The sequence below is a fragment of the Peromyscus maniculatus genome, chromosome 23 (genome assembly GCF_049852395.1).
Source record: "Peromyscus maniculatus bairdii isolate BWxNUB_F1_BW_parent chromosome 23, HU_Pman_BW_mat_3.1, whole genome shotgun sequence".
NCBI lineage: Eukaryota > Metazoa > Chordata > Mammalia > Rodentia > Cricetidae > Peromyscus > Peromyscus maniculatus.
Window position 1 is genome coordinate 13,047,345 of NC_134874.1, and position 27,200 is coordinate 13,074,544.

Below are 27,200 nucleotides of genomic sequence, written 5' to 3' on the forward strand. Positions count from 1 at the left end.
CTCTTTGTAGCTCGGACTATCCTGGGAATGCTGTTCTCTGTAGACCAGACTGGCCTCGAACTCAGAGAGATCCTCCTGCCTCTGCCTCCCAAGAGCTGGGACTAAAAGCATGCGCCACCATGCCCAGCTCAGGTTAAGCTATTAAAAAGTACTGTTGGGGTCCAGTCCCTTAATAGCCTTTTCCCAGGGGAATCTAATTTTAAGGATATCAAATGAATCTACGTACACGAAACTCTTCAGTCCATTCACTTATTCTGAGTCCGTTCTCTCTCTACAGAGCTTCTTTTCTGCTCTCACACTTAGCTCCTTTCTTGCCTGATTCTCTCTATATTTTTCTGCTGTTCTAAGTTCTATCTCAATACCTTGTCTTAGTTTTCCCCATCTTTGTTCTTTCCCACCTAGTTCTTTCCAAATTGTTCTTCTTAATTCTCCCCCAAGTCTCTGAGGTTTTCAGTTGTATACCCATGCAATCAGCAATACTCTGGCCTTGGCAAGGTCACCAGGCTTGAATTCCCTCTGGGTCAAAAGGTGGGGTGATAAGATCCACACAAAGAGCAGTAATTGTCAGCTGTCATTAGCAACTCAAAAGGGAAGTGACTAATGGGGAATGAATCAACTGAGGGTTAAATTCAGTTAATAGAGTGAAAAGGGAATTTATGTGCTCAAACTATATTCTTAGAAGTGGTTAGGTAAAATGTTATGATTCTATAAGTCACTAAGTCACAGTAAAAATAAAACTGCCTTCTTTCCTTTTTTTGCCTCATCTGTCCAAACCTTGGTTGTGCTCTTTTCTGGTAGGGTGGGGGAAGTGTACTTGGTAACTAGGCAAGCTAGATGTACCTGGTGTGTAAAAGCCCTTTTGTTCTGAGTTAATTGTTAAAGGAAGATCTAGAACTAGAGATGACACTTGGAAAAAAGGAGGGTTAAGCTAATTAGCACATCTGCCTGGCCTGGGCAGTTGTCTCATTGTAAATTTTTACCTTCCCTCAGGAACTAACCGATAGTCTGGATGCTTATCTATGTGCAGTCTGTTCTTAGAAAGTCTGGAGCCGGGCGGTGGTGGCGCACGCCTTTAATCCCAGCACTCGGGAGGCAGAGGCAGGCGGATCTCTGTGAGTTCGAGGCCAGCCTGGGCTACCAAGTGAGTCCCAGGAAAGGCGAAAGCTACACAGAGAAACCCTGTCTCGAAAAACCAAAAAAAAAAAAAAAAAAAAAAAAAAAAAAAAAAAAAAAAAAAAAAAAAAGAAAGTCTGGGAATTGTTTCAGATAAAATACGTAGGTCCGCAGATGGTCCTGGCCAGATGATGCTGATGACGATAATTATAGAAAGGTCTGAAGTTAGGGGTCTGGCTGTGTGACTGCTGTCAGCACAGTGGGGGTGTTATCCAGATACTCCAATTGTACAGGGAAATTGTGCCCCAAGAATGATTGGCCACTGTTAGAGGTTCTTGGGAAAAGGATCAAGTGGAAAAGCTACTGCAGCACACAGGAGATTGACTGCAGGGAACGGCTGATACACTCAAAGCCAATGTCACCAAGACGCCTTGAGTCTTGGCTTTATCCTCTGCAAGAGTCCTTGACTCTTCCAGGTGAATAGCCTTTGAATAGCCTTTGCCGTAGTCTGCTGAATTCCAACTTCATATTTCTGTGGCTTGCAGCAAGCTACCTTTACCTGAAGATGAGTCATAGCTTCAGGCTGAGGGTGTGAGAGGTGTATCCTCGGTCTCTAGGCCCATCACCGCCCTGCTGCTGCGTGTTCCTGCCAGGCCTTACTATATGTGTGTGGACGTGAGTGCATGTTAGGTGTGTAGTCGTGCCCAGAGAGGCCAGAGAAGCCATTGGATCCTCCTGGGCCTACTGTTATGAATGGTTATGAGCTGCCATGTGGGTGCTGGGGGTTAAACGTGGGTCCTCTGCAAAACCAACAAGTGCTCTTAACTGCTGAGCCATCTCTTCAGCCTGTTGCTGCCTTAGTGGGGTTTTGTTTTTGTTTTTTCTTTGGTTTTTCGAGACAAGGTTTCTCTGTGTAGTTTTGGTGCCTGTCCTGGATCTCACTCTGTAGACCAGGCTGGGCTCGAACTCACAGAGATCTGCCTGGTTCTCCATCCCAAGTGCTGGGATTAAAGGCGTGCACCACCACCGCCCTGTGCTGCCTTACTCTTTTGAGACAGTCTTAAGTCTGCAGCCCTGGGTGGCCTGGAACTCCACATGTAGCTCAGGCTGGCCCCCAACAGCAGTCCTGCTGCCTTGGCCTCATGAGGGTTGGGATTACAGGCCAGAGCCATCACGCCTGATTAAAAGTGTCTTATTTGAAGACAAGGTCTTGGCCGGGCGGTGGTGGCGCACACCTTTAATCCCAGCACTCGGGAGGCAGAGCCAGGCGGATCTCTGTGAGTTCGAGGCCAGCCTGGGCTACCAAGTGAGTTCCAGGAAAGGCGCAAAGCTACACAGAGAAACCCTGTCTCGAAAAACCAAAAAAAAAAAAAAAAAAAAAAAAGAAGACAAGGTCTTCCTGCATAGCTCTGACTGGTCTGTAATTCATTCTGTCAACCAAACTAGCTTCAGATTTACTTGCCCTGGCCTTTGTCTCTTGAATGCTGGCAGTGTAGGTATGCACCATCACTCCTGGGTCAGGTCACACACACCTCCATACACATATACCACCCCCACCCCCGTTTTTTTTTTTTTTTTTTTTTTTTTTGAGACATTGTTTCTCTGTGTAGCCCTGGCTGTCCTGGAACTCACTCTGTAGACCAGGCTGGGCTCAAGCTCTAGAGGGAATTAAAAAAAAAAGTGACTTTTTTTTCTTCAATGATTGGATTTTATTCTGGTAAACATGAAACTAGCCCTTCAACTTTTATACTTTTCGTTGTAGAGAAACTGACAAGTGAGATTCAGAGTCGGGAAAACAAATGCATGGCCATGTACAAGAAACTGAGCAGGTGGCCAGAGTGCAACGCTCTTTCCCGCCGCCTCCTGTTGAAAAAGTGAGTTGATGCCATTGTTTGTGAGTCAAGAGCCTTGGAAGGTTTTCAGGCCCCAGGACTGAGGCTGGTGCATGTTGTGAGAGTCTGGGTATATTTTAGAGGTTTTAGAAATTTTCAAGGAGCTTTAGTTTTTGGTAAGACCTAATTGTGCCTGGGCTGTGGTGGCTGAGATATGTCTTAAGGATGAGCACTGAGTTTCTGTATCACTTTTTGTTTGTTTTTTGAAACAAAGTTTCTCTGTGTAACTGCTGTCCTGGAACATACTCTGTAGACCAGGCTGTCCTGGATCTCTGTGAAGAGATCCTCCCGCCTCTGCCTCCCGAGTGCTGGGATAAAAGGCCACCTCCGCATGGCAAGTTATTGTATCACATTTGATCTTGGCCTTAAGGATGCTTCCCTCTCCATCCCACTTCCTACTTAGGAAGAGCTCATTGGGGGAATTTTCTGTTAAGAAAGTTAGTCTTTGAGTATCTGAAAAGCTTCCAGACAGTCTCACAGGGCCACCTTGGGTGGTCTTGGTACAGGTGGGCATGACTTAGAAAATCGGTTGAATTCATGGTTCCTAAGGCAGCTTTGTCACAACTTGGGTTTAATCCTGTGTGCATCGTTCAATCTGATTTTAGCTCAGATGACTGGCAGTTCTATCTGACTTATTTCGATTCTGTCTTTCGACTGATTGAAGAGGCCTGGACACCTCCTGCGGAAGGGGAACAGTAAGTTGTCATCTTTTTTTCACTTTGGTATCTTCAGAGTTTTTATTTTTCTTTAAGGAGTGATGTATGTGCTACATATTTTTAAATTTTTTTCAAAGATTTTATTTCATTTAAAATACATGAGTAATTTGCCTGCATGTATATATATGCACTGTGTATGTGCCTGGTGCTCAGGGAGGCAGGAAGAGGGCATTGGATGTCTTGGAACAGCAGTTATTGACAGGTGTGAGCTGCCATGTGGGTGCTGGGAATTGAACACCTGCAAGAGCAGCGGTGTTCATAACTGATGAGCTGTCTCTCTAGCCTTTATGTTATGATTTGGGCAGTTTACAGTAAGTGACACCCTGAGGACTTTTAATCTGTGTCCCCACATGGTTGTCATTGTTGTTGAGTTACGGTTTCACTTTCTGTGGACTGGGAGTTGACCCCAGGGCTTACGTTAGTACGCAGGTCTTCTCAGCACTGAACATATCCCCAGGAGAGGGATTCTGGTTAGCCTTAGCCTGAGTGCTGGGATCCCAGGCGTGTGTCCGCGTGCCTGGATTACAGTGGTGCTTTTGAGGGTGATGGAGCAACAGGACTTCATTGTGTGTGCATCAGTTATGTTTTACCTTTCCGTAAGTGTTTACTGTAACAAACACAAGCCCTGTAAGGCTCCCCATGTGGTACTTAGTCCCACTGAACCTGTCAGTGTAAAAATCAATCCCACTTGCCTCTATCCCTTGTTAACACAGTGCTGTGGAACATGAGAGTGGGGTTAAATTGGGCATACTGGCTCTTGTGGTGTCTTCCTCCCTAAAATACGTGTAGGCTCTTTCATAAGTGGTAGGTAGATGTAAGTCTGTTTAATTTTTTGGTGAATGGCTCAAGAGTTTCATAATCTATTAATGTTTACTCTTAGTCTATTAATGTCTCTGCAGTTAGGCTATTGCAGAAATTTTTCTTCCCTCTTTTTATAGGTGATGTGAAGTAAGCTTGTATTGAAACTTTTTAAAAAATTTTGTTTTGTTTTGTTTTGCTTTGTGTTTTTGAGATAGGGTTTCTCTGAGTAGCCCTGGCTGTCCTGGAACTCATTTGGTAGATCAGGCTGTCCTCAAACTCAGAGATTCATCTGCCTCCCGAGTGCTGGGATTAAAGGTGTGGGCCACCACTGCCTGGCTAAAAAACAGTTTTTAAAAAAGCTTCATTTAAGTGTGTACTGGTGCACACGCTTATCCCAGTATTTGGGGCACTTGGAAGGCAGAGGCAGGTGGATCTCTGAGTTTAAGGCCAGCCTGATCTACAGAACAACAAAAAAGCTTTATTTACATGTTTGTGTGTATACTTGTGTGCCACCACATGTGCCCAAAGGTCAGAGGACACCTTGTGGGAGTGAGTCCTCTCCTCCTACCATGTGGGTCCTGGCTCATAGATGCACGTTAACTGCTGAGCCATCTTGCCACCTTTAAAGAGGTGAGAGTGATGTGTTGTTCTACAGTATCCAGGAGTCAAAATTAAGAATAGTTTTGTAACTTGTTACCTGTTAGATCAGGCTCATGGCTTTCGCTTGACCTCATGTGGGTCACCCCCTCGTTAGGGACTGTGCCCAGCTCTCTGAGCATGTGAAGCAAGTGGTTTCCCACTAATCCACACTGCTAGCCATTGGCTTTTTCTTTTTGGGAGGGGGTGGGGTGGGGGTGGGTTTGGTGAGAGGGTCTCTATGTAGCTCTGGCTATCCTGGAACTATGTAAACCTCGCTGGTTTAGAACTCACTGAGATCTGTCTGCCTTTCCTCCCAGATCCTGGGAGCCCTTGACTTTTTTTTTTTTTTTTAAATAATTTGTTTATTTGTATTTTATATATATTGGTGTTTTGCCTGAATGTATGTCTGTGTGAGGGTGTGGGATCCCCTGAAACAGGAGCTAAGACAGTTGTGAGCTGCCATGTGGGTGCTGGGAATTGAACCCGGTCCTCTGGAAGAGCAGTCAGTGCTCTTAACCTCTGAGCCATCTCTCCAGCCCCCAACCCTTGACTTTTTGAGGCACGGTCTTCTTCATCTGCAGCCAGTGCAGGCCTGCCTTAGTCTCCTGCTGCCCGCTACAGGAGGGCTTGTAGAGTGTGGCACCCACTCACTGCATTCTGCCACTGTTGTGTTATTGCTGCCTTGTTGTTTATGGATAGCAAAATGCAGTTTCTTAAGATCAGTCTGACTTGGCTTCAACTTCGTGGAGCCTGTTGGAGGCAGTCATGGTGCCTTGTGTTTCCTCCAGCTCCTTAGAAGGGGAAGTACACTGCTCTGCAGAAGACGCCGTGAAGTTTATAGAGGATCGGATAATGGAGGCATCGCAAAGTGCCCGCCATGTCCGAGGCCCACACCTTGCTAAGCTGGAGCTCATCAGGCGTCTGCGGAGCCAAGGTTGTAACGACGAGTACAAGCTAGGTAAGAACCATTGGCGCTTGGGGAGCACTAGAGAAGATGAGGGAGGGGTGCCCTCAAATCTTGAGTGCAGTGCTCATTATCAATGTGCTTTATTACCTGAAAACAACTACTAACGGTGGTTGATTTACAGAATCTGTCTTCAGCCCAGATTTGGCGTGGCTTTATTTGATTAGTTTATTTATTTTACACCCTGACCAGTTTCCCTTCTCCCCTCCTTCCATTCCCTCCCCCCATCGGTTCAGCTTCTTTTTTTTTTTTTTTTTTTTCAATAATTGAGTAAAACTGAAATTTATTATAAGCCACAGTCATCCTAGGGACCTCCATGCTATATATATAGCCTCTATGGTTCTATGGGTTGTGTTCTGATTGTTCTTTATTTTATATCTAGAATCCACCTATGAGTGAGTACATACCATGACTGTTTTTCTGGGTTTGGGTTACCTCACTCAGGATGATTTTTTCTAGTTCCATCCATTTGCCTGCAAATTTCATGCTTTCATTGTTTTTCTCTGCTGAGTACTCCATTGTGTATATGTACCACATTTTTTTCATCCATTCTTCCGTTGATGGGCATCTAGGTTGTTTCCAGGTTCTGGCTATTACAAATAGTGCTGCTATGAACATAGCTGAGCATGTATCTTTATGGTATGAATCAGCATTCCTTGGGTATATGCCCAAGAGTGGGATGGCTGGGTCTTGAGGTAGTTCGATTTTCTGAGAAACCGCCATACTGATTTCCACAGTGGTTGTACAAGCTTACATTCCCACCAACAGTGGAGGAGTGTTCCCTTTGCTCCACATCCTCTCCAACATTGGTTGTCATTGGTGTTTTTTGATCGTAGCCATTCTAACAGGTGTAAGGTGGTATCTCAGAGTCGTTTTGATTTGCATTTCTCTGATGATTAAGTCATGATGTAAATGTTGAGCATTTCTTTAAATGTCTTTCAGCCATTTAAGTTCTTGTTTTGTGAATTCTCTGTTTAGCTCTTTAGCCCATTTTTTAATTGGACTGTTCAGTACTTTGATGTCTAGTTTCTTGAGTTCTTTATACATTGTGGAGATCAATCCTCTGTCAGATGTGGGGTTGGTGAAGATCTTTTCCCGTTCTGTTGGCTGTCTTTTTGTCTTATTGACTGTGTCTTTTGCCCTGCAAAAGCTTCTCAGTTTCGAGAGGTCCCATTTATTAATTGTTGTGCTCAGGGTCTGTGCTGTTAGTGTTTTATTTAGGAAATGGTCTCCGGTGCCAATGCGTTCAAGAGTGCTTCCTATTTTATTTTCTATTAAGTTTAGTGTAACTGGATTTATGTTTAGGTCTTTGATCCACTTGGACTTGAGTTTTGTGCATGGTGACAGATATGGATCTATTTGTAATCTTTTACATATTGACATCCAGTTATGCCAGCACCATTTATTGAAGATACTTTCTTTTTTCCATTGTATAGTTTTGGCTCCTTTGTCAAAAACCAGGTGTTCATATGTGCATGGATTAATGTCAGGGTCTTCAATTCGATTCCATTGGTCCGTATGTCTGTTTTTATACCAGTACCAAGCTGTTTTTATTACTATAGCTCTATAGTAGAGTTTGAGGTCAGGGATGGTGATGCCTCCAAGGGTTGCTTTATCGTATAGGATTCTTTTAGCTATCCTGGGTCTTTTGTTTTTCCATATAATGTTGAGTATTTTTCTTTCCAAGTCTGTGAAGAATTGTGTTGGGATTTTGATGGGGATTGCATTGAATCTGTAGATTGCTTTTGGTAAGATTGCCATTTTTACTATGTTAATCCTACCTATCCATGAGCATGGGAGATCCTTCCATTTTCTGATATTTTCAATTTCTTTTTTTTTTTTTTTTTTTTTGTTTTTTTTTTTGTTTTTCGAGACAGGGTTTCTCTGTGTAGCTTTGCGCCTTTCCTGGAACTCACTTTGGAGACCAGGCTGGCCTCAAACTCACAGAGATCCACCTGGCTCTGCCTCCCAAGTGCTGGGATTAAAGGCGTGCGCCACCACCGCCCGGCTTCAATTTCTTTCTTTAGAGATTTAAAGTTCTTATCAAAAAGGTATCTTCATAGGTATTTCTTTCTTTAGGTTAGGAAAGTTTTCTTCTATGATTTTGTTGAATATATTTTCTGTGCCTTTGAGTTGGTATTCTTCTCCTTCTTCTATCCCTATTATTCCTAGGTTTGGTCTTTTCATGGTGTCCCAAATTTCCTGGACGTTTTGTGTTACGACTTTTTTTTCTTTAATGTTTTCTTTGACTGACGCATCTATTTTCTCTATTGTGTCTTCAGTGTCAGAGATTCTCTGTTCCATCTCTTGCAATCGGTTGGTTATGCTTGTTTCTGTAGTTCTTGTTCGTTTAGTCAGGATTTCTATTTCCAGCATTCCCTCAGCATGTGTTTTCTTTATTGTCTCAAATTCATTTTTCAGATCTTGGAATGTTTCTTTCATCTGTTTAATTGCTTTTTCTTGGCTTGATTTGATTTGATTTCTTCCCATTTTTGTTCGTTTTTTTCTTCCATTTCTTTAAGGGAGCTTTTTATTTCCTCTTTAATGGAGTTTTTCATTTCCTCTTTAAGGAAAGTTTTTATTTCCTCTTTGAGGGAATGTTTTATTTCTTCTTTAAGGGCCTCTATCATCTTCTTAAAGTCATTTTTAGGGTTGATTTCTTCTGTTTCTTCTGTCATGGTATGTTTAGTTCTTGCAGGTGTAGAATCACTAAGTTCTGATGTTGCCATATAGGTCTTTATGTTGTTGCCTGTATTTTTGCACTGGCGTCTACTCATCTCTTCCTCTGTGCGGTGCAGGTGGTGTCTGTGTCTGAGAGTGCCTCTCTTGTTCTAACTTTTAGTCTTGGTTTTGTAGGGGTTCTTGGTTAAATTGGTGCTATTGGGCTATTTCTTCAGGGGCAGCTGATTTCAGTTGGTGAAGTATATACTTATGATTCTAGTGATCTGGTTTGGTGGCTGGGTAGCGCCTTCTTCTGTGTTCCCAGGTCACGTGTTGTTCATTCGTCAACTCCTCAGCTGGTCTTGTTTCTTCAGACTTCAAACTGTAGGCATCTGAATCCTCTCCCAGATGGATTTCAGCTGAGCGGGGTAGTCTCACCAACACCTCCAAGTTGTTGGGTTTCACAGGATCAGCTGCTGGGCCCTGGGTTGTCCTCAGATGGAGTGTTCAGATTCCTTCTGGTTCTGTCCCATGGAGATAGCTTCTTCCCCAGATGTTGGGGTTAGGGGCGTCCCTGTTCCAAGCTGCGTCTGCTTGTCTCCGTCCCTGGGCCTGTCTACCTCTGCGGTCCGCCGCCGGGCCTGTATGTCTCTGCCAGCTGCCGCTGCGGGCCTACCTACCTCTGCTTGTCACTGCTGCCCGGCCCGTCTACCTCTGCGGGCCGCCCTCAGCTTCTTATATTAGTGTGTCTGTTTAGTCCGTCTGGTCCTTGCTGACCCAGTTGAAAGAGGAGTTTCCCTTCTTGTCATTCTCAGGTTTTCTCGGAGTGCATGAGTATCCTTTCTGATTGGCTTTTTCTGAATGGATCTCATTCAGTAGCCCAAGCTTGCCTGGAATTCAGCTTCCCCAGTGTGGGAAGGGCGGCCTGGAGCTTGCCATGTAATTAAGGAAACCTTAAAATGACCCTCCAACTCTTACTTTTTTTTTCCTTTATTGTATTTTTTATTTCATTTTATTTTACTTTTGAGACACGGAGTGCTGGTCTTCAAGGTGTGTGCCACCATGACTGGCTTCAGGCAGAGTTAATTGAAATGAAACAGACGCTTTCAGATTAGAGATGTCCCTTTAGCGATTGCTGCAGTCTGTGAGTAATAATGTAATGTCTTCGTCTTTAAGGTGACCCAGAAGAGTTAATGTTCCAGTATTTCAAGAAGTTCGGGGATAAGCCGTGTTGCTTCACAGACCTGAAGGTGTTTGTTGACCTCCTGCCTGCTGCCCAGTGCACACAAGTACGTGTCCCTCAGAGTTGCCAGTGTCCGAGGTGTCTGTGCTTGCATGCTAGTGCAGGAGGAGGTGGTCCAGTAACTGCCCTGCAGCCACAGTGCTGGTGCGGGCACGTCCTGTACGCCAGCTCTGGCACCAGCAGAGATCCACGCTTAGACATTCCTCCTGTCCACAGGAGCTTCTTCATTTTTCTGAGATGGATCACATGGCCCAGGGTTCTCCGTTCTCCACCCTCAAACATTGGGATCAGGTGTGAGCCATTACACTTGCTGACTCCTCACCTAGAGGCTGAGCAGTCTAAAGTCAAGCTACTCTGGCTCTTTTGTGGCTGTGTCTTCACACGCTGGAGAGCCATACATGGGAGAGCCATGCATATGAGAGCCATGCATAGGAGCCCCCTAGACCAGTGCTTCCTAACACTATGACCCTTTAATACACTTCCTCATGATGTGGTGACCCCAGCCATAAAATTATTTTTGATGCTACTTTATGACTGTAACTTTACTACTGTTATGAATTGTCAAGTATATTTCTGATATGCCACCTGCAAAGGGGTTGTGACCCATAGGTTGAGAACTACTGCCCTAGACTGTTTCATACTCAAAAGTATTTAGTGCATGCTCCAGGGCTGTCCTTGGTCATAGGCAGTTGGAGTCCTTCATTCACTGGGGAGCAGTGTGCCTGAGGTAGGATAGAGTACCATGTGCAGAGTTAATAGGCGTGAGTAAACCAGTGTCTACCATCCACCAATTTACTAGTAACCCTGTGGCAATGCTGGATGGCTGGAAGCCTTGCCTGGTGCCAGGGCTGCTACCATGTGGCCTCTGTGCCCATGCGGAGTGAATGAAGTAGGCTGAGCACAGTGGAATGACTGGCTTTACTCTGTCAGGACTTGGACTTCGGCAGACTTTGGTGACCCCTCTAAGGCACACGTGTGGTGCGTGCCTTTAATCCCAGCTCCCTAACTAAGTTGTCTCAACTGGGTTCTGAAAGACTCCATTCTTGATGTCTGAACGGAGCTGTTCTTGGAGTGTTTGTATACAGGCTCAGGCCTACAGCTTCTCGGGGAATTGTAACATGCAGGAAGGAAGAGTCTGGGTTGTAGGAGAGAAAGTTTGAAAGTTAGGAGAGAAAAAGAGTTGCGTGGCAAAGAAGTTGGTCTGGGAGCGGCAGATCCGAACGGCTGTCTTGTAGAAGATGGCGGGAAGGAGGGAAGAGAAATTTTTTTTACACGGAATTCAGATTTTGGTTCAGTGAGAAAAAGGTAGTAGTCAGAATCCTCGAGTTTTGTTGCCAGAGGGAATCTAAGTCGAATCCAGGTGACCATGTGGACCAGATCACTTGAGCACTTGTGAGTGGGTCAGTGCTGATCTCTGTGGGGCAGAGCGTCATGTCCAACAGCTCTGATCCCCTGCAGGCAGCAGCAGTGTGGGGCTGCTCCAGAGGGATGCTCTGGGACCGCTGAAGGTTGCTGTGAGTCCACATTCTTCTGAGCAGCTGTGATGATTTGTTTGACAGTCTCTCACATCCGGGACCCCACACAGTAAGGTTTCTTTACTTAGGAGCGCAGCTCGTGAAAGCCTGAAGCTGGTCCAGGGAGTCTTATGGTCCTATTATACTTCATAATTTTAGTACAGCTTTTTAAAAATTAAACAGCAAGGCATAGCACTCAGGTGACAGAGGCAGGCAGATCTCTGATTTCAAGGCTAGCCTGCCTGGTCTACAAAGCAAGTTCCAGAACAGCCAGGGCTACCCAGAGAAATCCTGTCTCAAAAAAACAAGGAAAAAAAACCATAATTGTTAAAGATAAAGTCTTTGGGAGCTGGAGAGATGTCAGTGATTAAGAGCACTGTCTGCTCTTGCAGAAACCCAGGTTCAATTCCTAGCACCCACATGGTAGTTCACAATTATCTGTACAGGGATCTGGTGACCTCTGCTGGCTTCCATGAATACTACACTCAACGTAGTGCCCAGGCATATGCAGGCAAAACACCCATACACATGAAATAAAAGGAAGGGGGCAGGGAGGGTCTCTTGGGGTTCAGTTTGCATAGCCAGGGATGATCTTGAACTTCTGGGCGTACGCAGCACACCTGGTGTGTGTGAGCTAGAGATTGGACGATAGCTGTGGGTAGGAAGAGATGGCCGGTACAGGAGCCCTCCTATAGAGCATCTCAGGTGTCCTAAACACATGTGCATTGTGTGGCCTCCTTCTTCCTCTGCAGTTTATTAATCAGCTTCTTGGAGTGGTTCCGTTGTCAACACCAACGGAGGACAAGCTGGCCCTGCCCGCTGACATCCGTGCCCTGCAGCAGCACCTGTGTGTCGTGCAGCTGACAAGGCTCCTTGGCTTGTACCACACCATGGATAAGAACCAGAAGCTGGATGTGGTCCGAGAGTTGATGTTAAGGTACCAGCACGGACTGGAGTTTGGTGAGTAGCTGTTCAGATGTGGGTTCCCCCAGTTCTGCTAAGACTGCTCTAGTGCACGAGTTAGGCATTTCATCAAGTGCTCCCCAATCTGAGTAATTCTCAGAAGCCTAGTTAGGCTAACAGCTGGTGTCTGGTGTCTGCTCCTCCTGCGCAACCGGAATGTTTCAGGGCTCTTAAACAAGTCGCATGACTTGAGGATTTTTGAACTTGGGAGCTGTGGCCTTTCGTCCTCACAAGACTGCGGCAAGAGAGTAGTGCAGTGCGCCCTGTGAGGTGGCGTCGTCCGGTGCAGCAGCAGGGCTCCTCTGACTGCTGTCGCTTGAGCACCGCTGCGCATTAAGAACCGTTCAGTAGGGGAGCCTGATGGGAAGTTAGTTAAGTTGAGGCCCTGGTTCTTTTTCTTCACCTCAGACTTCTCTAGATCGTTCCCTTTGTAAAGACCGGCACATGCACCTTCTCCCCTGCAATGTTCTGTTCCAGCTGAGTGTGGCTTCTTCTTGTAAGCATTTGGGTTGGTATTCTTCCCACCTTCTTCCTTCCGTCCATCCGTCCTTTCTTGTGGTGCCAGCGATGCGCACACAGGCTGAGCCGGTGCTTATGTCTGTCTACGTCTTCAGTACAGATCCTCTTCTTGTCTGTCTGTCTGTTTTCAGACAGGGTCTCTCTGTGTAGCCCAGGCTGTCCTGGAACTCACTCTGTAGACCAGGCTGGCCTTGAACTCACAGAGATCCGCCTGGCTCCGTCTCCTGAGTGCTGGGATTAAAGGTGTGTGCCACCACCACCCGGCTTACTTATCCTATTGTTTTCTTTTTCTTTTCCTCATTTCCTTCCTTAAAAAGTAAACAAAAGCCTCCTGTCACAGCACTTGATGAATAACTATTAACAATAGGTGTGATTTTCCCCTAGGACGCTCTTGTTTGAAGACAGAGTTGCAGTTTTCTGACTATTACTGCCTCCTCGCTGTCCATGTGCTCACTGATATATGGAGAGAAACAGGTAGGACACCGATGTCAGCTCCATGGGGGCTTGCTAGAGATGGAGGCCACACTGGAAACTCCACCACTGAGCCTTGGGCCCAACTCAGCAGCTATCTCATTGGTTTCTAAATGCATCTGCATAATGAACAGTCAGTGGGAGACAAAGCTAGAGTTAAGATACAACCACGCTGATTCAAAGGCAGATGGGCAAACCCACAGAACAGAAAAGCCCTTTTTATTTACTCATGTTGAAAAAGTGGTTTTCCTTCAGGATGGTGGTAGTGGTGGCGGCAGTGCAGCATGCCTTTAATCCCAGTATTTGGGAGGCAGAGGCAAATGGATCTCCAAGTTCGAGGCCAGCATGGTCTACAAAGTCAATTCCAGAACAGCCAGGGCAACACAAAAAAATCCTGTCTCGAAACAACCACACACACAAAAGATTTTCTCTTTCTTTCTTTCTTTCTTTCTTTCTTTCTTTCTTTCTTTCTTTCTTTCTTTCTTTCTTTCTTTTCTTTTCTTTTCTTTTCTTTTCTTTTCTTTTCTTTTCTTTTCTTTTCTTTTCTTTTCTTTTTTTTTTTTTTTTGAGACAGGGTATCACTTTGTAGTCCTGCTTGGCCTGGAACTCTATATAGACCAGTCTGGCCCTAGAACTCAGATCCATCTGCCTCTGCCTCCCAGTGCGAGGACTAAAGGCGTGCACTGCCACATCAGTGTCTTCTTCTTTCTTCTTTTTTAAATAACATTTCGTGTGTCTCTGTGTGACATGTGGACACTTGTCAGAGGACAGCTTGGCAGAGTCAGTTCTCTTCTTTCTACCCTGTGGGACCCAGAGGTTGATCTCAACAGTCGGCTTAGGCAGGAAGCACTTTTATCTGCTGAGCCATCTCTCGGGTCCTAATAGCAGTTTTTATGTATTAAATGTAATATTTTTTGTAGGATTACATATGGAATAAAATGATGTCTTATAGAGTCTTGTGGAGACATTGAGGGTGGGGTGCAGGGGGTGCAGGGGGAAGCTAGAAGATTCCAGTTCTTCAAAGTCCCTTTCTTCTCAAAATCTGAGAGTCTGTGAGGTTCCATGATTTCCCTCCCTAGATCTACACATCATGCTTTTTGCCCACCTGTATTTAAGCACTGATATAACTATTGAAGGACTTTGTATTCAGGGGAGTTTCCTGTTTTGATTTCAGGTCTATATCTAAAATTTGTATGTATCCAAACTCATTCAGAGACTAGTCAAGGCAGGTGATGATTTCGAGAGGTTCCTAAAGATGAGTGGATAACGATGTGTTTTGATTCTAGGTGAGGAGACTGCTGTGTGGCAAGCCCTGACTCTGCTGGAAGAGGGCTTAACCCACAGCCCATCCAATGCTCAGTTCAAACTGCTGCTTGTTCGAATCTACTGCATGCTGGGTGCATTTGAGCCAGTGGTGGATCTTTACTCCAGCCTTGATGCTAAGCATATCCAGCACGACACCATTGGGTTGGTAGTATATACTCTGAATACTGCGCAGACAGCCTGGAAAGCTGACTTGTAGATGATAGAGGAACAGGGCCCCAGACACCAGTCACTCCTGTGACCCACTGCAGAGCCCGAGGGCTTGTGTCTCCAGCCTTACAGAGTTTCCAGCTTGGTCCTGCTGAGGCTGCATGCTCTCTTTCTCCGGGCGGCAGGCCTCCTGGCAGCCAGCTCTGTGTCTGGACTTTTTCCTTTACACACTATTTCTCCCTTGCTGTTGCTGCCGCCGCCGCCAACCCAAAGTCTCCCTTTGAGTTGAGTTTTGACTATGCTGTACTTACAGGCATTTTTCTATTTGCATTTAGGAAGAGAACATTGTGTTCTCTGACCAGCTTTTATGTTCCTGTTAGTGTCGGGTGTAAAGGAAGAACTCTGTTCATTTTCTTTTCATTTGATCCTGTGAACTGGGTCATTCCAAAGGCAGTTTTTCTGGGTTTTTTGTTTTGTTTTGTTTTCTTGTATGCCCTGCTCTTTCTTGGCGCCTAGTACTTGACAGTAGGATGAGGTAACTATAACGTGTTTTTTCTTTCTTTCCTACCCAGCTATCTTCTGACCCGATACGCTGCATCCCTGGGTCAGTATGCTGCTGCCTCCCAGTCCTGCAACTTCGCACTCAGGTTTTTCCACTCCAACCAGAAAGATGTAAGTGAAACCCATCGGTGCCATGTTTACTGCTGGCTGACGTGGTTCAGAGTGCACTCCCTCGGGTCACAGCATGCAGGTCACGGGCACCTTGCTCTAGTGCTGGCATGTGCCCTTAGGCTGAGTTCAATCCTCCTAGACCACTAGGTAGAGAGGTGTTTGCATTTGTTCAAGGCGTAAGTCTATAAGTGAATCCTTGGAAATGGACATTTCCAACTGGGCATTAACAGATTAAGAAGGTTGGAAGCAAGAGGCTGTCTGGTTTGTGCCAGCAGCCGCCCCCACTGCATTTAAGGGGCAGTGAGTTCGAGCTGCCCTGGGAGAGACAAGGGTGGGCCTCCGTGCAGTCTTCTCTCTGCTCACTCGGGCCCATTGGCTTATTGAAGTTCTCAGAGCGTCAGGATGCTCTCAGTTGATGGGCTTGCACAGCTGTCCGGGAGCTAGTGTAGAAAGCGGGTGTGTTGTTAGAGTGGCCGCCGCCACTGCTGCTGTTCTTCCCGTGTGTGGCTAAGCCTCACTTCCTCGAGTTTGGCCGTGCCAGGCTCAGCCTGTAGCTTCCCATTTTCCTGGTCTCAACATCATGGAGCTTGGTGAGGAAGTTGCCATCTAAGATTCATCTTGGCAAATACTCTTGAGGCCTTTGCTTTGAAGTCACGCCTGTCTTCTACTTGTTTCCTGAGAGGTGTTCTGGAGAATAGAGAAGCAGGGCCGAGGCACTTCTGAGCTGTCTTCGCCCACACCATCCATCAGCTGTCTGTCTGCTGTCCTGAAGGGACTGGTGTCTGTGGAGACTTTCTCCCTGATGAGGGAGAAGAGGGTATCCACATCTAAGCCTGTTGTTTCCAAGTGCTGGCTTGGCACAGAGGCAGAAGCCTTGTCTCAGGCACTGGGTTGAACTTGCAGTGTAAATAGCAGTTGAGTGATCAATCTATAGCTACACAGTGCATTCGAGAATCTATGATCGACCTCCTCAGGTCTCATTATTTTACCTCTTCTTTCGTATTTAAGAGGAAGAGCTTCAAGACATTTCATTTACTGAAGACTTTGAAAACTTGAGACAGGGCCTTGCAATGTAGATGAGCTGGCTGCACGCTCCCTCTCTGTCTTCCTGCCTGTCCGTGGAGTGGTCAGTGTTTTGCTGATAGTTGATTGTGAATCACTGATACAGCTAAATGAACATGATGTTGAGCCTGATAAATTAGCATTTGATTGATTGGGCAGTAACATTTCCCCCCTTGAGTTTATACTGGTGCGACTTTAACCGGTCTGAAGTAGCCCATCTGTAAGGACCGCGGTGGCAGCGGTGCGTGTGTCCCCAGTAAGGGAATGGAGCCCTGCGCCTGGTGGAATGCTCTGCAAAGCCCAAACACCATGTTCTGCAGCGTTCCCTCTTTGGTTTGGGGGTTTCCCAGGTGCTTTTTCCCTTGGCCGACTGCTGTGTCTCCTTCTAATTAGATCGTCACCGTCTCCTGGAGCAAACCTGCTGCTGTTCAGAGGGCTTTGTGCTGGGGGTGAAAGTTGTCTCTGGATGTCCGGCTGCTGTCATCTTACTCGGAATCAGGGCTGGGTTTCCTCATCGCCAAAAGTGACTTAGTGTTCATGGTTTTCGAGGGCTCGCTCTGGTGACAGGGACATGGCACAGTGTAAAGAGCTTGCTGGGCTTCAGAGGACCTGAGTCTACGTCAGACAGATGACGAGCATTTGTATCTGCAGGTCCAGGGGATCTGCCCAAACACACATCACAGAAGTAAAAATAGTAAAAATCTTCTTGAAGCTCTCCTTGAAGTCTCTGTTTTAGGTATTGATAAAGGTCATTATTTAAGATCAGATACCCATGTACTTTGCTAACTTTCACAGCGACCCGGGTTCATTTCAGGGGGCCTTCTGGCGTCGAACGAGCTTTATCGGTGCACAGATAAGGGGGGGGTAGGTGTGGATGCACACTCTGGTCAGTAGTCTTTAGTGCCTGTGCCTATGGTTCGTCTGTGTTCCCCGAGGTACAAGGTCTCAGCAGTGACGTTGTCAACCTCCTGCTGCTGCTCCCCGGGCCCTTGGCTAGCTCTGCAGAGCCACTTGACTGTGGCCTTTAAGGAGGACGGTGTCAGGCAGATGGACAGAAAACTGCAGGCACTCCTGGCCTGTTACAGGCTCTATTTATCTCCTGGTTGCCCCTTGTTTCTCTCCTTGAAAAGCTGTTGTCTTTTTTCACAAGTGAAGTTCCATGGGCCACTCAGACACTGAGGCTCCCACTGAGGGAAGGCTGTGTGGGACTCATGTTGGAACTGCCTTCTGTCTAGAACCACCCAAGTCCTCTTTCCATCCTGGCTAGTTCCAGGTGTTTTTAATCTGGAAGTTCCCATTGCAAGGGTCAGCAGCCAACTCTGCTGTGTCTTCTAAGTTGGGAACTGTAGGAGAGAAGGATGCGATAAGTGTGGGCCTCTTGATGGGGCATGCCGATGTCCTCAGTCAAGCTGGCAGGTAGTCCTAAACCCGAAGGATCACACATAATCTTTTTAATTTTCTTGTGTCCGTCCGTCTTTAATCTCTCCAGATACTGCAGGCAAACAGCTGGCCGAGGTGTCCCCTGGGGGTTTAAAAGCCGCATCGAATGCAGTTGACTTAGCGCCCGTGGCGCAACCCCATGGCCTGAAATGAACCCTGCGAGGCTGTGTATCAGAGGGTATGTTGTTGACTATTGGCCTATTTTCCTACTGGGCAAATGATTCAGGCATAGTGGAAATGGGGGCAGAACAAGCAGACTAAGGCTAGGCAGAAGGCTGGCTTTTCTAGGAAGTGTCTTGGGGGCAGACATCAGCATTGAGCTAAACACTTCCTTGGCCCACAGGGGTGATCTGTCTTCTGATCCTGGTGGCTTCAGCCCACTCTGAAACGTTCTTCCCTGAGATTTGCTTCTTTTGCACCAGTACTTCATGAAGAATTCTGTCTTGCCTCTGCTCTGCAGCATTTCATCCGATTATTTTAATCTGTAATTACAACACACGAGTGAGCATTCCCTTCCCTTAGTTGTCTGGGTTAATTTCTAGGGTTTGTGTGCTCAGGAAACTTGGTTCTTGACATCTTCCTCAGAGCAGATGGTGTCCTGTTGATGGGTCTTGTTGGTGTCTTCTGTCCTGCTGAGAAGCTCATCTGCCTTGTGTCTGGTACCGGACTCAAAAAGAGCCAACAAGGAGCAGTCTCTTTCTGAAGGAGAGGGTTTCATTTGAGTCTGTGGGGTACGATTGTGCAGTTATGACATCTTTGAAATCTTTGTACAGAGCATGGTTTGTCTTAGAATTGGAAAGATACTGCGTAAGATCCACTCCAGAATGGCATTTGTCAGTGTTTTGGCTAATGAGATAGAATATTCTCCAAGTCCTGTTGTTGTGAAAGACATGAGTACGGAGACTGGAGATGGCAGTGGCCGCTCAGGGCCAGCAGTGTGCTAGAGGGGACATTTGACTCAGCTGCGGGAGGAAAAGTAGTGTTATTCACGACTGGAACTACACTGTGTGGCCCAGACCTTCAGAGACTGGACAGAGCCTTGGTAGCAGTTTGAATGTTAGTTGGTTTTCAAGCTTTGCTTACATTGCCTGACCTGTGGAGTATTTATACAAGGTGGTATCTTTCCTTCTCAGACCTCAGAATACATTATTCAAGCTTATAAATACGGTGCATTTGAGAAGATCCCAGAGTTTATCGCTTTTAGGAACAGGCTGAATAATTCTCTCCACTTCGCACAAGTGCGCACTGAACGGATGCTGTTAGACCTTCTACTTGAAGCGAACATGTGAGTATGTGATGAGGGGCCAGATGAGATGTTCATGGCTATCAGTAGTGGAGTTAAGGGGAAAATGGAGGATGGGAAGATAAGAGAAGCCGCAAACAGGGAGACCAGGCCCTGCCATGGAGAATGCCGGAGGCTGCAGCTGTGTCTTCCATCCAGTAGAGCTGCATGCCCGGGGAATACCTCTCCTCTCTGTGGTGCTTTCGAGGCCCCTCCCCGGACAGGCGTTAGGAGCAGAGCAGGCGCTCACCCACTGTATTATGTTGAACTCCAGAAGGCTTTTTCTGGCTGTCACAACTTGTCTCAGGTCTATTTGACCTCTTTCCAGTAAAAGTAAGTCCTGGCTAAAGTTTTCATGATTGTATTGTTATAGAAATAAGACCTTAGGGCTGGGAGGTGGCTCAGTAGGTACAGTGCTTGTTGTGTGCCTGGGAGGAACTGAGTTCTGATCCCCAACACCCAAGTAAACAGTCGGGCCTGCCCATGCATGTCTGTTACTGTGATAGGAGACCCAGTGCTGGCAGGGGAGTCCTTGGGGCTCAGTGGCCCGCCCAGCCAAGCGGTGAGATGCCTGTCTTCACAGTCAAGGTAGAGAGAGAAAAAACGAGACGCCTGATGTAGACCTCTGGCCTCCCTGACATCCCCAGTCACACAGTCTTGCATGTGCAGCTCATGTGTGCACACAAGCACAGGACAGTCAAAGCAAACCTTCTGTATTACAGATCAACCAGCTTGGCAGAAAGTATCAAATCAATGAATCTGAGGCCAGAGGAAGATGACGTTCCATGGGAAGATTTGAGAGACAACAGAGACTTGGATGTTTTCTTTAGTTGGGATCCAAAGGACAGGTAAGAGGAGCTCAGCTCTGAAGAGTCAGTGTGGATCTTTACGCAAATACACATGTTCATTGTTGGAATCAGGGACATAGGTGCACAGCACATCCCACCCCAGTGCTAGGCCTGCTGAGGTTAGACCTGTCCATGGCGTGCAGGAGCTCCTAGTGATTTGAGGTACAGTTTGGTTCCCTAGGCATCTGAGAGGAAGGTAGAAAACATTTCTACGTGATGTTGGCTTTTCCTAGCACCACATAGAGGCTTATAATCTCTATTAGGTTCTAAAAGGTTATGGCAAATTGACAGGTGTGCGTGCGTGCGTGCGTGCGTGCGCGTGCATGTATGTGGTGTATGTATACCAATTACTTATTTATTGTTTTTAGCAATACAAAAGGTTGTAATTGCATCAGTATTTATTTGTGTGTGTGGGTGTGTGGGTGTGTGGTGTATGTATACCAGAGTACTTACTTATTGTTTTTCGCAGTACAAAAGGTTGTAATTGCATCAGTATTTATTTGTGTGTGTGTGTGTGTGTGTGTGTGTGTGTGTGTGTGTGTGTGTGTGTGTGGTGTATGTATACCAATTACTTATTGTTGTTACAGCAATACAAAAGGTTGTAATTGCATCAGTATTTATTAGCCAGGTGTAGTTGTTCACACACGGAGGCAGAAGCAGGCAAGACTCGGAGACCAATGTGATCTACACGTCAGAGTTTCAGGACAGCCAGGGCTACACAGTGTGATCTTGTTTCAGGAAAAAAAAGTTAAAAATACTTAATTGACGTCCTCTAAGCCACGTGTAAACATGAATATCCCTGGTAAGACAAAAACCCCAGGACCAGCCATGTGCTGCCCTCTGCCCACTCAGCGACATGGAGTTGAGCCAGGCTTCCGCTTGGCCTATTTCCCATGTACATTTTAGAGCTGACCACTTACTCTGGACTTGTGGCTACTGAGTTGAAGATACAAACTTGGCACCGGAGTTTCTCACTAGTGATGGTGAATGGGAAAAGGGAGGATCCCAGAAAATGAATGTACCCTAGTGTCTGTTCACTGCCACCTTCCCTATCCCCTAACTGCACCCTGCCAAGCTCCATGTCCTGGTGGTCCCCTCAGGTGGCTTCTCAGCATCTCTGGGCACAGCACACCCCTATTAAGAGGTCAGACGCCCTGTGCTTTTGGGAGAGGAGAAAGTTCCAGAGCAGTGGAAGGAGAACTGCGCTCCTTTTGTGACTGATTGTGACCTAGACAGTTCACCTCTCTGGGTCCAGTTTATCTGCTGAATAGTCAACAGCTTGGTTGAAAAGCTTTCTGAAAGCCTGGCTTACTGGTGCACACCTGTGATCCCAGCACTTATGAGGTTAGATGCAGGTGGATCAGGAGTTCAGGGTCATCCCCACTACACAGCATGTTCAAGGCCTAGGCTACAGGAAGTCCTAGATCAGTGAGATAACAAAATAAACCTGAGACCTTCCTGTGATTCTCTGAGAAGCAACTTCTCAGCCATCAGAAGAGCTGCCTTTGCCTGTCTTTATCCCATGCACTCCAGGGTGCTTCAGATTGCTAGTGGATTCATACGCCTGTCTTCAGAGGGGTCCGAGAGGCCAGCAAGATAGGTCAGGGGGTAAAAGGGCTTGCTACCAACTCATCCTATGGCCTCCAGGTGTGTACCCCATGTATCCACACACACAGAGTGAGTAACGAGGTGTCATTTCAAAAGGGTAAATACTGACAGAGGCCACAGACAATGCGTTCAGTTCCACAGACGCTGAGTGGATGGAGTGCCTACCACATTGGGCCCTGGAATTGGAGCTGGGACATAAAAATGAACAAGGCAGCTCAAAGGGAGACACAGTATAAAGGGAGGGAGAGGTACAGGGAAAGCACTGCCCCCCAGTACAAACATGGAAGTTAAAGGGTGTTGTAAAGGACTGTGAGGAGTCGAGCCCACAAAAGTCCATTAGAGCCTGATGTGGCACAGTGCTGGATCCTAGCTCTTGAGAGGCAGAGGTGTGGAAGGTTCAGAAGTTCAAGGTCATCTCTGACTATATAGCAAGTTTGGGCCAACTTGGGCTATATGAGATCCTAACTCATTTAAAAAAAAAGCATTAAATGCACTCTCAAATTCTTAATTTGTAGTGACATCCTTTATAAAGAGCTCATAGTGAATAAAAACAGTAACTAGGAACTGCTTTAGGTGAGGCTCTTACTACACCCAAGACTTGTTTTCTAGCAGAGGTATGAACAGCTGTGGTCAGCAAGGTTGTGTGGGAACATGGTTATTGTCTTGTATTTAAATGACTTGTAACATTTATAGCCTTTCCGTAGGGAGTTGGTAATCTGCTTCAGTATTTAAAGTGCAACATAATTACATTAAGATGTCTGCACTAGGCTGCTAGTGCACAAGCATGTGAGACCTATGTCTTTGTGGGTCACCAAAACTACACTGTGTTGCCTGGCAGAAAGACTCGGGAGTCTGTGTGGTTGCTGTGCTGCACCGCGAGGACTCATGCCAACCAAGGCACATAGCAGGATAGGCAGTGAGCCAGGGAGGCAGCCTCTAGGAGAGGAAGGGTAGTAGCACCCAGTTTGTGCTGTTCCTGCTAAAGGCAGCCAGATGCTCGGGGTCCAAGGTTTGCAGCAGCTGGCTACACCATACTCTTGTCTGTTCAGCATGCACCAAAGTTTCAGACTTCTAGCAGAAAAGATGTTCACCATACGCTAAGGTGTGTTATCATAGTCTGGCCACAGGAGCTGCCCTTGTTAGGTGATGATTGGAGTACAAGCTGCCAGGTTTCAGCTGAAGGCTAACCTTCCAAGTAGGTCCTGCTGCTGCATGCTCTATCATTAAATAAATGCAGCACAAGAATAATATAAATCTGCCAGGGTGGCTATCCATGCCTTAATCCCAGCACTTAGAAGACAAGCAGGTGGATCTATGTAGTGAGACCCTGCCTAATATATATATATTTATAATATGTACCAAATATGTGTGTAATATATATATTTGCATATTTATATATATATTGGTGCTACTTGGAATTCATCCCTGGGCCTTGCAATTGGTAAGGATGTTCTGTGCTAGAGAACTGAGCCCTAGTACAGTTTATATATTTATATGCTTTTGTATAGAGAAGTCTGAAGGGGTTTATGTGAGTGTGTGGACTCTTGAGTGAGTGGGTAACTGGATTCTTGACTACCTACCTTGTTTTTCTGGTATTGTAGTGGTCCTGCCCACTTTATTATTTACAAACTATGACCTATGGAAGGCTTCTTGCTAGCTGGCTCTTTCATCTTACCATTTCTATTATTCTGTGTTTTGCTATGTGGCCATGGCATCACTGGTCTGCTGGCATCTTGCTGCTCCTTTGCGCGGCGGCTGGCATCTCTCCCTATTCTCCTTTTTTCTCTCCGCATCTCTGCTTGGATTTCCCACCTGCCTCTCAGCAGCCTTGCCATAGCCCAAAACAGCTTTCTTTATTAGCCAGTGGGAGCAACACATATCCGCAGCCTACAGAAAGACACCCCCAGCATGGCATTTCAGCTTTTTTGTGTCATTTGTGTTGTAATCATCAGAACAAACACTTGGAGTGGGGAGGTAGCCTGTCGGGAAGGCTGCTGTGCCCACCTTACCTTGTGAAGTAGGCAGCAGTCAGATGTTTGACCCGAGGCAGAAACTATCCTGAGGTTTCTTGATGGGTAAAAGCAAATGCTCAAAACTTTGAAGGCAACAGGCTGAGTAAAATGGACGGTTTGGGGATGTTTTTGTTTAAGGAATGTTTCTGAAGAGCATAAGAAACTCTCCTTGGAGGAGGAGACCATGTGGTTAAGAATTCGCACCTTAACGTTGAGGCTGATCAGTGGACTTCCCAGTCTCACCCACCCTGTGGAGCCAAAGAACTCAGAGAAGACCTCGGAGAATGGTGTGTCCTCCCGGATTGACATTCTTCGTTTGCTCCTTCAACAGCTAGAAGTGGCCGTGGAGACGGGGAAGCGATTTATTGAGAAGGAAATTCAGGTACCAATAAATATTTGCTGTCGAGGCTCAATAATTATACGGACAATTGTCTTTGATTGCATAGTGAAGAGCAGTTCCAGTTTGTGGCACTGTGAGAAAGGGAATTTGATGGTCTTGAGCCATTTTAGGGTTTTGCTCTGTCTAGACTCTTTGTCAGGAAAAGCAAAGTAATTTTTGAGGTTGTTTTGTTTTCCTGTTATTTTTTGAGATGGGGTCTTGGTGTAATTTCTAGTTTTCCTGCCTCAGTGTTGGAACCACAGGCACACACCACCGTGCTCTGCTAATACACACGGCCCTTTTGTTAATTGTGGGTGTTGTTATTAGTTTTCTTATGAGTGGTTACAAGTCCTGTTGTCATACGTTATGTGGAGTAAGGATGTGGTCTTCCTCTTTTTCCAGTACCCCTTCCTTGGACCTGTCCCCACCAGGATGGGCAGGTTCTTCAGTTCTGGCTGCTGTCACTGCCAGGTCCACTCCTTCCATCTTGTCAGCGATGTGTATGAGCTCGACACCAGCGGCTTGGGTGAGTGTGCAAAGGCGGGCGTCTATCGGACTTCAGCGTTAGAGATTTAGTGAGGGAGGAGACACCGAACTGTTACCGAAACTCTAATACCCTAGGCTGAGCCCCACCCCCGGGCCTCTTTGGAGCTGATAGATCGGCTGTGCTTGGGACCCAGCTGGCAAGTCCTGCTCGAGAGCCTGAGACAGTCCTCGGACAGAAGAGCAGTCACTGCCCCCCTGCGCTTCGCAGTTCTGCCTTTATTTTTAATGTGTCTGTTTTTCAGTAGCGGGGTGTAAATGCCTTGGGGTCTCAGGAGGAAAAAGCCCCTGCCATGACTTGATTGTTGATATTGCATTTACTGTTGCTTTTTAGAATTCTTAATACTTTAAATTTTTTTTATTATTTTATATATATATATATATATATATATATATATATATATATATATATGGGTATTTTGTCTCTGAATTTCTGTGTATTGTGTTCATGCCTGGTGCCCTCAGACACCAGAAGTGTGTATGTGTTGGGGATGGGGTGTCAGATGCCCTCAGAACTGAAGTAACATTTGTGAGTCACAATGTGCGTGCTAGGAATGTAACCTGGTTCTTCAGCCAGTGCTCTTCACTACTGAGTCATCTTTCCAGCTCCAACTTTTAATTGTGTGTTGGGTGTGCACAGGCGGGCAGGTGCCAGTAGAAACCAGAATTAGAAGCTCCCCTGGAGTTGGAGTTACAGGCTGCTGAGAGCATCCTGAAATATGGGCCGGGAACTGAACTCTGATTACTCTCTGCAGGACTAGTACATACTCTTAGGCCCCGAGCCATCTCCCCAGACCTGCCATTACAGTTTTATTTACTTACTTGTGTGTGCGCTGTGTGAGTGTGCATGTATGTATGTGGCACAGTGGTCATGGAAAGGTACAGGACAACTTACCGGAGTCGGTATTCCCGTGTGTGGGTCCAGGGATCAAATGCATGTCCAGGAGCTTGAGGACAACTGCCTCTCCCAGCCCGCTGGCCTTGTCAGCATATCTTGTGGGCTGGCCGTGAGCTCAGTCCTTCCGTCTCGGGGTCGATCACAACTCTGTGCAGTCATGCCCACTTTGCTGCTTATCTTTGTGAAAAACCGAATGTTGATGGACTCTTTTTCCATTTTAGAGGGTACAGTGGATATACAGGAACGAATAGAAAATAGTCTTGCATCTTTACTAGAATTATTGAAAGGTAAGTTCTGACTGCAGATTCCTGATTCTGCCTGTGTGTCTGACAGTAGCTCAGTGTTTAAAAATATATAAACATAGGGAAGGATTTGGAAGTAACAAGCATATTTGTTTTGTTTTTCGGGTCAGAGTTTTTCTGTAGACTAGGCTGGCCTCAACCTCACAGAGATCCTCCTGCCTCTGCTGGGATTAAAGGCATGCACCACCACTGCCTGGAGGTCTTTGTGTTTTTGAGATAGTCATCATGTATATCCCAGGCTCGCCTCACACTCGCTGTGCAGCCCACAATTGTTTTGGCTTGTGATCCTCTTGCTTTACCCTCCTGAGTGCTGGGATTACAGGCGTGCAACAGCATCATGCAGAAGAACTTGAAAACTGTTCTGAGTTGGGATACAAGTAGATATGGTCTTATCTAGGCCCAGGTGGCCAGACTCTAACAATGTGGAGTTAATACTCTCAGCTGCCATGGCTGACTCTTGTGTGTGAATGTGAGTGAGTCTGTGGGTGGGTGTGTTTTGGGGAGGGTGGGATGTCATGAGTGTTCAGAGGCCAGAGGTTGAAGTTGAGTGTCTGTCTTATCACGCTCGACCTCCTCTCTGAGGCAAGGCCGTTCACTGAACCTGGAGCTCATGAATTTGGCTGGACTGGCTGCCAGTGATCCCCCAGGGACTCGCCCTTGTACATGCGCTCCTGTGCCTCACTCTCATATGGTGGCTGGTGATCCAAGCACTTTATCAATCAAGCCATCTCCCCAGCCCCAGGGAGTTGCTCTCCTACAGTGGCTTTAGTCTTCCAGGTCATGGTAGCACTGTTCTTCCAAACCACTCACTGAGTCTTCTTCACATTAGGAGAACCTATATCCCACATCTCTTAGCTGAAGGCTAAAAGCTAGCATGCATCATTTTTAAGATTCTTTTTTATATTTTGGAGACTACAGAACAAATCATTGTTAAGACTTTTTACTTCATAGGCATTGGTCTTTTTTATTTGTTGGCTGTTTTTTTGGGGGAGGAGGAGTTTCTTGGTTTTTTGGGTAGTGGTGGTGGTGGTGGTGGAGGAAGAGGTGGTGGTGGTGGTAGAGGAGGAGAAGGAGGAGGTGGTGGAAGTGGTGGTGGATCTTGAGCAGGCCGGGTGAGCACTGACACTGAGCTACACTCCCATTCCATTGTAGCTTTTATTTTTTTTTTGTTTTTTGAGGCAGGGT

At 46.3% G+C, this 27,200-nt stretch overlaps 1 protein-coding gene across 3 annotated transcripts in view; it reads left to right on the forward strand.

Moving 5' to 3' along the window:
- Naa25 (N-alpha-acetyltransferase 25, NatB auxiliary subunit) overlaps positions 1-27,200 on the forward strand; it is a 57,855-nt gene that overhangs the window by 19,531 nt on the left and 11,124 nt on the right. For all 3 annotated transcript variants that reach the window (XM_006970775.4, XM_042268202.2, XM_076560234.1), the window contains exons 8-20: positions 2,876-2,987; positions 3,611-3,700; positions 5,950-6,119; positions 9,963-10,075; positions 12,296-12,503; positions 13,410-13,499; positions 14,783-14,963; positions 15,542-15,641; positions 19,277-19,428; positions 20,148-20,273; positions 24,032-24,275; positions 24,675-24,798; positions 25,935-26,000. In XM_006970775.4, coding sequence (XP_006970837.1) covers positions 2,876-2,987; positions 3,611-3,700; positions 5,950-6,119; positions 9,963-10,075; positions 12,296-12,503; positions 13,410-13,499; positions 14,783-14,963; positions 15,542-15,641; positions 19,277-19,428; positions 20,148-20,273; positions 24,032-24,275; positions 24,675-24,798; positions 25,935-26,000 — 1,776 coding nt within the window. The remainder of the gene's footprint in view (positions 1-2,875; positions 2,988-3,610; positions 3,701-5,949; positions 6,120-9,962; positions 10,076-12,295; positions 12,504-13,409; positions 13,500-14,782; positions 14,964-15,541; positions 15,642-19,276; positions 19,429-20,147; positions 20,274-24,031; positions 24,276-24,674; positions 24,799-25,934; positions 26,001-27,200) is intronic.